This window comes from Glycine max, chromosome 8 (genome assembly GCF_000004515.6).
Source record: "Glycine max cultivar Williams 82 chromosome 8, Glycine_max_v4.0, whole genome shotgun sequence".
NCBI classification, from domain to species: Eukaryota; Viridiplantae; Streptophyta; class Magnoliopsida; order Fabales; family Fabaceae; genus Glycine; species Glycine max.
This window is the reverse complement of record NC_038244.2, coordinates 43,847,836-43,859,270: the sequence shown is the minus strand read 5'-3', so window position 1 is coordinate 43,859,270 and position 11,435 is coordinate 43,847,836. Positions and strand designations below refer to the sequence as shown.

Here is an 11,435-nt window from a genome sequence, read left to right as displayed (position 1 = left end):
TTAATATTTATATATATATTTCAAAACTAAAAATATTTAAAATGAATAATTTTATTTATGTATATTTATTTTTCAAAAGATATTGTATCATCATTATTACTTGAATGAATCAAAAGTTACAGTAAATTTTAATAGGTTAAATTACTCATTTGATCTCTATAATTTCATGATTTTTATTTTTTTAGTCCCTATAATTTGAAAGTGATCTTTTTAATCTATAGTTTACATTTTAATTCTCTTTAGTCCCTATAGTTTAAAATTGTTCTTTTTAGTCCCTATAGTTTATATTTTAATTCTTTTTTAGTCCTTGTAATTTGAAAACTATAGGGACTAAAAAATTAAGAATCATGAAACTATAGGGACTAAAAAAACCACAGGGACTACAAGAGAATTGAAATGTAAACTTTAGAGACTAAAAAGACACTTTAAAGATTATAAAAGTAAGAATCAGGACCAAATGAGTACTTTAACCATTTTAATATATCTAATTTTTAAGATAAAATTTACTCAATTAAAAATATAATTAATCAAAATTTTCATTTATAATATAATTATGTTTAAAATAATACTAAATATTTAAAAATTATTTTTTATTTATATAAATAAGTATATATATATATATATATATATATATATATATATATATATATATATATATATATATATATATATATATATAATTAAAAAAGAAACCGTGCGTTGCGCGGGTTGAAAGTAGTTAAGAGAGTGCGTTGCACGGGTTGAAAAAAGACCGGGTACTGTGACATTCATGTACTGTGACATTCATTCATTTCACTCATTATGATGATTATCTAACCTCTCTTCTCTCTGTCACTTTCCATTCTCACCCTTTTTTTTCCCGGCCGGGAAAATATAGCCTCCATTTTTCTCTAGTTGTCTTGCTCTTTCGTTCACCTTCACTCTTTACATCTTTCATATCTTGTTTTCATTCTTTTGACCATAACTTCATTTTCATTCTGATACCACCCCATTTCGTAGAATCTTTGCCTCAAATTCCTTGCTATTAAAGTTTAACTGTTCAACTATATATAATATGTCGTTTGTCTTATCACTCTACTCTCTAGGACACTTTGGCAGCAGTTTTGTGACATTTTTGGTGAAGCCGGTTTTCGTGCATGGCTTATCTGGTGTTCTTCATCTACTGTTGTTATTGGCGCTTTTAGTGTCATTACTGTGGAAGAAAGTCACTGTAGGAGCCAGAGAACGCTCCAAAGAGAACAATAATAACACCTTGTTTGCAAGGATTCCTCTTTGTTCTTTCGTTGTTTCTGCTATAAATCTTCTACTCTTTTTGTTTGATTACTTTTGTTGGTATAAAAATGGTTGGTCACTAGGAAAGTTTCTGACCCTTCTGGATTTGGTGCTCAAAACGGTTGCTTGGGGGGTTGGTGGTGCTTTTTTGCATGGGGAACTCTTCATTTCAAGGGAAAGAAGATTGCCATTCTTCTTCAGAGCTTGGTGCGTCCTTTACCTCTTTGTTTCCGGTTATTGCTTTATAGTGAACATTGTTCTCTATGAAAAGCATGCTGCTTTGCCTATTCAGTGCTTAGTTTCTGATGTTTCCTCTGTTTGTGTGGGTTTATTCTTCTGTTACTTGGGTTTTTTTGTAAAGTTTGAGGCTGGAGTGAGAAATAGTACTCTTCAAGAATCTCTTTTGAATGGTGATTCAAATGATAATGATGTGTTTGGGATTAATGAGACCAAGGGGGGTGACACTGATACCCCTTACTCTAATGCTGGAATTTTTGGCATTCTTACCTTCTCTTGGGTTGGTCCTCTGATTACTCTTGGAAAGAAGAAGACTTTGGACCTTGAGGATGTTCCCCAACTCGACAAAAGAGACAGTTTAGTTGGAGCATTTCCAACTTTTAGGGATAAGCTTAAGGCATGTTGTGGAGCAAGTAACACAGTGACCACACTTGAGTTAGTGAAGTCATTAGTATTCTCAACCTGGACAGAGATTATTGTCACAGCTATCCTTGCATTGGTGAACACATTGGCGACTTTTGTCGGTCCCTATCTCATTGATGGTTTTGTTCAATACCTTAATGGAAAACGACAATTTGAAAAAGAGGGCCTTGTTTTGGTGTCTGCATTTTGTGTGGCAAAGCTTGTGGAGTGCCTGACAAAGAGGCACTGGTTCTTTAGGTTGCAGCAGGTTGGAATACGAATGCGAGCACTGCTTGTGACAATCATATATAACAAAGCTTTGAACCTTTCATGTCAATCAAAGCAAGGACAGACCACAGGGGAAATAATCAACTTCATGAGTGTGGATGCAGAAAGAGTTGGTGAATTCAGTTGTCACCTACACGATCTGTGGTTAGTAGTCCTACAGGTTTTAGTAGGCTTGCTGGTTTTGTATAAAAATCTTGGGCTTGCTACAATTGCTGGATTTGTTGCAATTCTCATTGTAATGTGGGCAAACATTCCCTTGGGTTCAACCCAAGAGAAGTTTCACAACAAGTTGATGGAGTCAAAAGATGAGAGAATGAAAGCAACATCTGAGATTTTAAGGAACATGAGGATTCTCAAACTGCAAGGATGGGAAATGAAGTTTTTGTCTAAGATAACTAAACTCAGAAAGATTGAGCAAGGCTGGTTAAAAAAAGTTATATACACTTTAGCCATCATCATATTTTTATTTTGGTGTGCCCCAGCGATTGTGTCTGTGGTTACTTTTGGTACTTGTATGCTGATAGGGATTCCTCTTGAAGCAGGGAAGATCTTGTCTACACTTGCAACATTCCAGATTCTCCAAGAACCCATTTATAATCTTCCAGAGACAATTTCAATGATGGCACAAACTAAGGTTTCTCTTGACAGGATTGCATCTTTCCTTCGTCTCGATGAGATGCTATCTGATGTTGTGAAGAAGCTTCCGCCGGGTAGTTCTGATATAGCAATTGAAGTGGTTGATGGGAATTTCTCTTGGGATTCATTTTCCCCTAATATAACATTGCAAAACATAAATCTAAGAGTTTTTCATGGCATGAGGGTTGCAGTTTGTGGTACTGTTGGATCAGGCAAGTCTACTTTACTTTCTTGTATATTGGGAGAAGTACCAAAGAAATCAGGGATCCTAAAGGTGTGTGGAACAAAGGCCTATGTAGCTCAGTCACCATGGATACAAAGTAGCACCATAGAGGATAATATATTGTTTGGCAAGGATATGGAAAGGGAAAGGTATGAGAAGGTCCTTGAAGCTTGTTGCCTAAAGAAGGATCTAGATATTTTATCATTTGGAGATCAGACTATTATAGGAGAGAGGGGGATAAATTTGAGTGGTGGACAGAAGCAAAGAATACAAATTGCTCGTGCTCTATACCATGATGCTGATATATATCTATTTGATGATGTGTTTAGTGCTGTGGATGCTCATACAGGATCTCATCTTTTTAAGGTAACTCATTTTCGGTTCCTTCTTATAATTTGCAATATAGACTGTGCTGTCAATCTACTAAGATTCTTTCTATGTATTACTAACTACAAACTTTCTCAAACATTTGTGAAAAATGTGGTTCTTCTGATGACCATAACCATCATATCTTCAGTATTTCAGTAAATGAACCTTTTCATGTTTTGTGTATGGCAGGAATGCTCACTAGGCTTTTTAAGTTCAAAGACAGTGGTTTATGTCACTCACCAAGTAGAGTTCTTACCTGCGGCTGACCTTATCTTGGTAAACAATTTTCAGAGTTGTGTTTTTATTAAGACTTAAATATGTTTTTGATTCCTAATAAATACTCGATTTCTGCATTTGTCCTTTAATAAATTTTTACTTTGGGTTGAGTCCCTAATAAAACAATAATTTTGTTTTTAGTCTTTGATATTTTTTTTAGTCATTGATAAATTAATGAATTTTGTGTTTTCTCTCCAATAAATTAGCAAATTCTATTTTTGTCCTAACTAATAGCAAATGTAAATTTTTTTATCAGAGAGCAAACATAAAATTCGCTAATTTACCAGGGACTAAAAAAAAAGTATCAAGCACCAAAAACAAAATTGTTGCTTTATTAAGGACGCAACACAAAATAAAAAATTATTAGGAAGCAAAATCAAAAGTTAGATATTTATTAGAGATCAAAAACATATTTAAGTCTTTTATTAATTCAAAAGTGTTTGTTTGTTTTCTTCATACCATTCATATCTAATTATGCCTTGTTAGGTCATGAAAGATGGGAATATTACTCAATGTGGAAAATATAATGATCTGCTCATCTCGGGCACTGATTTTATGGAACTTGTTGGTGCTCATAAAGAAGCTTTGTTTGCACTTGATTCATTAGATGGAGGGACAGTATCTGCTAAAATAAGTGTCTCTCTTTCTCATGCTGTTGAAGAAAAAGAAGTAAAGAAAGATGTGCAAAATGGTGGAGAAGATGACAAATCACATCTAAAAGGTCAGCTTGTTCAAGAAGAAGAAAGAGAGAAAGGTAAGGTTGGGTTTTCAGTTTATTGGAAATATATAATAGCAGCATATGGAGGAGCACTTGTACCACTCATATTGTTGGCTGAAATTTTGTTCCAACTTCTTCAAATTGGAAGCAACTATTGGATGGCTTTGGTAACTCCTATCTCAACTGATGTTGAGCCTTCTGTTGGAGGAAGCATGCTTATAGTTGTCTATGTAGCTTTGGCCATAGGAAGTTCTGTTTGTGTCCTTGCTAGAGCAACACTTGTTGCCACAGCTGGTTATAAGACAGCTACTCTACTCTTCAACAACATGCATTTCTGCATTTTTCGCGCTCCAATGTCATTTTTTGATGCCACTCCAAGTGGAAGAATCCTTAATAGGGTATGTGGAACTGTGGATACCACATTATCTATTTCTTTTGTTCTGATTTTGAGAAGGATACACGAATCTTAAATATTTTTTTCATACAATTTATTAGTTCATTAATAGTCACATTAATTTTGTTAGTTGTTTTCACTTTTCAATTTTTATAGGAAGAATTTTCTTAAAATGAAATCAATTATATGCTTATTGCAGGCTTCGACTGACCAAAGTGCAGTGGATATAGACATTCCTTTTCAAGCTGGATCACTTGCTTCTTCTGTGGTACATCTTCTTGGAATTATAGTGGTGATGTCTCAAGTAGCATGGCAGGTTTTCATTGTCTTCGTTCCTATCACAGCAATTAGCATTTGGTATCAGGTAATTTATTTGGCACCATGCTATCATTTGCCAAATTTATTTATCATGTTATGAGTTGACATCTTACAAACTTAAACTTCTGCAGCAATATTATTTACCATCGGCTCGGGAGCTATCCCGTTTAGTTGGGGTATGCAAAGCTCCTGTCATCCAACACTTTGCTGAAACAATATCAGGTGCATCAATCATCAGGAGCTTTGATCAAGTACCAAGATTTCAGCAAACAATTATGAAACTAATGGATGGATATTCTCGCCCCAAGTTCAACAATGCTGGTGCTATGGAATGGTTGTGCTTCCGATTAGATATGTTGTCTTCTATCACATTTTCCTTTTGTTTGATATTCTTGATATCTATTCCACAGGGATTCATAGATTCAGGTACAAAACTCAAATCCAGTATCTTGTTTACCAGTCAAAAGTGTGTCAATTTATAATGGGGCATTAGAACATAATCCCACAACCTTTCTCTTTCTTGTTTTGAAGGTGTTGCTGGTTTAGCTGTAATCTATGGCCTTAATCTGAACATTGTACAATCATGGATGATATGGGAACTTTGCAACATAGAGACCAAAATTATATCAGTAGAAAGAATACTTCAGTATACTTCCATTCCTAGTGAGCCTCCTCTTGTTGTAGAGGAAAACCGACCACATGATTCTTGGCCATCATGTGGCAGAATTGATATCCACAACTTGCAGGTAATTGGAGTTCTTAATATGTTTGCATTTTATTATCCTTTCATTTTGTTGTTGATTTACAAAACTTGAGCTTAGGTGCTTTATCCTCTATGGTTTGAAGTTAGCTTCTGAACAAAATTTGACTTGTATGCAATATTTGTCATGGACTCATGGCATAGCTATTAGTCTAGTGCTTGACTTTTGTGCTACGTTTATAATGATGCATGAAGGTACGTTATGCTCCACATATGCCATTTGTGTTGCACAGCCTTGCATGCACATTTCATGGAGGACTGAAAACTGGAATTGTCGGGAGAACAGGAAGTGGTAAATCAACTCTCATACAAACACTTTTCCGAATCGTTGAGCCTACTGTTGGGAGAATTATGATTGATGGTGTCAACATCTCTTCCATTGGACTGCGTGATTTGAGGTCTAGACTGAGCATTATTCCTCAGGATCCAACTATGTTTGAAGGCACAGTGAGAAGTAATCTAGACCCATTGGAAGAGTACACAGATGAACAAATTTGGGAGGTGGGTTGGTTTTATTTGTCACACGAAGAGAGACTAGGTTTTATCCAATCCAAAACATTGCACTTGTGGTTGTTCCTCATATTAGTAGTTCCTTCACTCATTGGCATTCTTTTATGTAGGCCCTTGATAAGTGTCAACTTGGAGATGAAGTTAGAAGGAAAGAAGGAAAACTAGAGTCTGCAGGTTTGATTTTCTTAAACTTGTTGAACATAAATATATATGAACTTAATTTAAATACATGGATAGCGTAAAAGTTTTTTACACTATCATCCAATAATAGATTGTCAATTTGTATTGTATGGTAAGATTGTTTACTTTTGTAATAACTACTTTTAAAGTCATATTTGAAGTGTTTTCTAATTAACTAGTCTAAAAATCTTTACACTGACAATGCAATGCATAGTGTTTATTTTTAAGTTATACATATACATACATACATATATATATATATATATATATATATATATATATATATATATATATATATTCTAGGAGTGAATCTAATTTCAAAATGGATGCTGCAGTTTGTGAGAATGGAGAGAATTGGAGTATGGGGCAAAGGCAATTGGTCTGTCTTGGTAGGGTGTTGCTTAAGAAGAGTAAGGTCTTGGTGCTTGATGAAGCTACTGCATCTGTTGACACAGCTACAGATAATTTGATTCAGCAAACTCTAAGGCAACATTTCTTTAATTGCACAGTCATTACCATTGCACATAGAATAACTTCTGTCATTGATAGTGATATGGTTCTACTACTTAATCAAGGTGAGAATAGGCTGTTATATTACAATTCTTCTTTGAACTTCAAATTCTTTAATGTACTTTTATATATGATGTTATTGGACATTGATGCAGGACTTATTGAGGAGTATGATTCCCCAACAAGGTTGCTAGAAGACAAGTTATCTTCTTTTGCTCAACTTGTTGCAGAGTATACGACAAGGTCCAATTCCAGTTTTGACCAACTAAAATAAGGGTTTTTTAAATTTTTTTTTTTGGTTAAATGGCATCAAGTTGGTGAAATTACAATGATAATCACTGTGTCTTGTTCTCATTTAATAGAATATCATACTATCGTACTCTTTAAATAACAACTAGAAAAACTTAATGGCTAGTCTAACAAAATAATAAACTTAATGTAATGGCTTAGTTTTTTTTATCAGTGCTCATTTATTTTTATCAGTAATACTAAATGGCTTAACTTAAGATTAAAGAAGTAGGTGTATTCTGCAAATTGACCAATATTTAGGAAAACTAATTTTATAATGCTAAAACACTGAAGATTTACTCTTAAGATTGTTCAAGAAAGAATTTAGCCTGTGTTCTCGTGAAGGCTAGTTACAGAAAACTTTATCATAGAAAAATATCAAACCCGAAATTGCTCTATAACAGTATTTTTAGTAGAAAAGGCAGCTGCTGTAAAAAAAAAAAAAAAGGTTTCTGACAAAAAAAGAAAAGGTTAACAACTAACAAATTATCAAATTGTAAGACTTATTGTTAAGTTTTATTTGGATCATCTAAATTCATTTGAACTCACTTATTGCCATTATAAAAAATAAAGGTTTTACGCAATCAAGACATTTTAACTCACTTATTTTTTTCAAATTTGTAATTGAAGTCTTTTCATCTTTTAATTAACTAAGACATTTTGTCTCTCACTTCTAAAAAATCACGATTTTAGTTTGTAGTCAATTTTAAATGTTGATCGTGTATTCCATTAATATTAACTGACATGTGTCTGTTTATTAGTAATGTGAAAAATATTCTTTTTAATTATTTAGTTGATAATAACTTTAATTTATAGAAAAAAGAATTAAAAAATACATAGTCAATGTTTGAAATTGATTACAAAAATTGGAATTGTGAATTTTTTAAAAGTGAGAACGAAATATTTTAATTAAAAAATTAGAAGACTAAAATTGTGAATTTTTTAAAAATAAAAGATGAAATGTATCAATTAAAAAATAGGATGACTAAAATCGTGTATCTAGAAAAATAGGAGGCCAAAATTGTATTTTAGTTTAAAATAAAAATAAAGTTTTGTCTTGAAAAAAAAAGGCCTCTTGGACCGATAGCCATGTTCTAAAAATAGGTACCAAAATTTAAATTTTCCCTTTAATGCAATAAGTCTAAAAATCATTCATTTGAATATTACTCCTCATTAAAATATAATTAAAATAAAGCTTAAATATATTTTTTTTATCCTTAATATATATTCAAATTTTACATTTGATCCCTAATAAATGTATTCTTTGCAATAGATCCCTCTTATTTGAAAAACTTTATGCGAGGTTCCTGTCATTAAAAGGGATCCATTAATTGTTGATGTGGCCTTTAATTGTACACGCTAGCAAGCTACATGAGATATTATGTCGGATTAAATGTGACATGTAAGCTAATCACGTCGGATAAAATTTTCTACTATGATACTCATGCACAAATTTTTCAGGTTTATAGCCATCATACTATAATGCTACCACTGCATGACAACATGGAATACCTACTATGTCCCAAAATTTATAAGAACAAGAATTATCAATCAAATTGACAAAAAACTTGTCACCATTTAAAGCATGAGTAACCTTCAATTTCTTATGACTAGGATACACAACAGTCTAGTTAAGACTATGTTCAATTTGCCCATCTAGCCTCTTTATAGATTTAGGCATAATTTCACCCTTATATATTCTAACCTTGCCTTTTGTGTAACAAACCCAACCATTAAGTATGACCTAATTCACTCAAACAATGTAATAATTGGTTTCTCCCTTGCTACCAAGGTGGTGCTATTGAAATACTCACTTAAATTATTTAACAACATATCACACTTAGAATAATGAGAAAAGCATGCTTACACCATGCATTTTTGTCAACTGTATTCATCAGCCAATCATGTGTTTGTCCATTCACCTCCTTAATTTGGGTCATCTTGTCTTTCCATGCCTCCTCATATGTTGCCTTTGCTGCAACCATCATTAAATCTCTGAGAAGTACGGCTCCACCAAATTTTTTTCTTGAAATTTTGATACAAATGTCTTAAGCAAAATCAGTTCTCATCACCAGTTCCCATTACTTGTAGTGTTTGAACCAATCCCTGAAATAGAGGAAAATAAAAAACATGAAAGTATAGTTAATCAATGAAAAATGTAGATTTAAAAGAATGTAGTGATTCAAATATAACAAACCTTTTGTTAATCACTAATGCATAACCATTTGTTGGCTTTTATGTCTCCAATATCATATATAAGAAGCTCCAAAAACCACTTCCATGAATCCTTTGTTTCATTCTCCACCACAACAAATGCTATAGGCAAGTGTTGATCATTAGGATCTCTACCAACAACAATCAATAGTTGCCTTCCAAACTTACTCTTCAAGTGACACCCATCAAGACCTATTATGGGTCTAAAAGCATGCTTAGAGGCCAATTTATTTCCTTTTAGACACATATAAAAGCTCACAAACCTAGGTAGCAACAACCACGATGATCTTTCTAATATAAGTTTGTAGTTGTTCCCTTCACATACACACTCAAGCTCTTCACCATAAGCTTCTAGATAAAAGTACTATCTGATAGCATCCTCATCCACTATTGCTTTAGCAATCATCTTGGTTTTTCAAGCAACAACCAAACTTATGCCGATACCATACTTGAACCTCACAACATCCATTATTTGTGTCAATTTTACATCATCATTGGGCTTTAACTTCTCAGCAGTAATTTTAGACACCCATTTAGAGTTAACATTCTTGTTGTTAAAAAACCTTTCCACAATGATATTTTGGTCTGCTAGTATTAATCTTGTAAATGGAACTCTTGCCAACCTTGTTGCAAAAAATCTCATACCCACATTTGTCTTTTCACTTGGCCTTAGCCCTCACTTTGTCATTTGGTCGAAACACAACCTGTCTCCCATTTATTATAGAATGCTAAACAATTACTTCTTTAAACCCTTGTAGGCTGCAAAAATCCGTACCAATCTTGAACTGGAAATCTTTATTCAATTCTTCTTTCTTGTATCTGACAAACTTATATGTGTCTTCTTTATCAAATTCAGATCCAGCAATGCAAAGCTCTTTAGTCTCATATCCCTTACTCAATTCACCATCTCTTTCTTCTATATTCGGATCACCACCATTAGAGATGGTGGATTTTTTCCTGTGAACGAGTAACCGACAAAGTCATGTTGACGTGGCATGTTCCACCTCCCGTTGTAATATAGTAGGGCATCATGAGCAGGGGTCATAATGGCTTGAAGTAAATTTAATATATCATCTGGTGTACTACCAATGGTCCATAATAACTCAAGCAGGCCAACACACAAAAATTGATGATTACACATTAACATTGTGTTAACATCATCATCATTTTTCAATTGCATACATTGAAAGCGAAATTGGTTACTTGTATCTGTGAATGACTGTCGGTAGTAAATTTCATCCAAATATTGTTTGTCAGTTAGCTGAAGGGTATTGTATATTCTGGTTTTTAGCGTTTCAAAATCACAAGCGTTAGGTACTTGAATGGGTACTGGAGTGGAAGTTTGAATATAAACACCACTATCGTTGTAAATAATCATTCCATTTGGAAAAATAAAACCCAATGTGGAGTTCTCAATCGTCTGACTATTTGTTTCTCCCAAAAATGTCATACTTTGTTCTAAAAATTGGGTTGGGAGAGAATGTGTGATTTTTTAGATGGGATGTTACATGAGGTATGATAACACGATGTCTTGGGATTATGAAAGTATGATGAACTGTGAGTAATTGACAAGTTGAGTATGTGCTAAATTGTGAAATCACACGTGTATTGAGATGTTGTGTGCATTGAGTTATGAATTATGAATCATACAATCACACGACTGTAAGACCCTTTAAGGACAATAAGTTAATGTGCGACGAGTATTGTGTTGAGATCCACTATAGGAACCCGGTGAGTTAAATCACTTTGAGGTGCGACGAGTTAAAATTATTTTGAGAATAATTGAGGAGTCGTGTGTTTTGTATAGTTCATATATAGAGTCTATGAGTTAAAATGCTTT

At 33.4% G+C, this 11,435-nt stretch overlaps 1 protein-coding gene across 1 annotated transcript; it reads left to right on the top strand.

Moving 5' to 3' along the window:
- Positions 1 to 766: 766 nt before the first annotated feature.
- LOC100776443 (ABC transporter C family member 3) lies at positions 767 to 7,484 on the top strand. The gene is made up of 10 exons (XM_003530741.4): positions 767 to 3,424; positions 3,617 to 3,703; positions 4,190 to 4,819; positions 5,015 to 5,179; positions 5,265 to 5,559; positions 5,665 to 5,879; positions 6,089 to 6,394; positions 6,514 to 6,577; positions 6,919 to 7,158; positions 7,249 to 7,484. The coding sequence occupies exons 1-10, from the start codon at positions 1,055 to 1,057 to the stop codon at positions 7,365 to 7,367; spliced, it is 4,491 nt and encodes a 1,496-aa protein (XP_003530789.1). The 5' UTR covers positions 767 to 1,054; the 3' UTR covers positions 7,368 to 7,484.
- Positions 7,485 to 11,435: the final 3,951 nt, after the last annotated feature.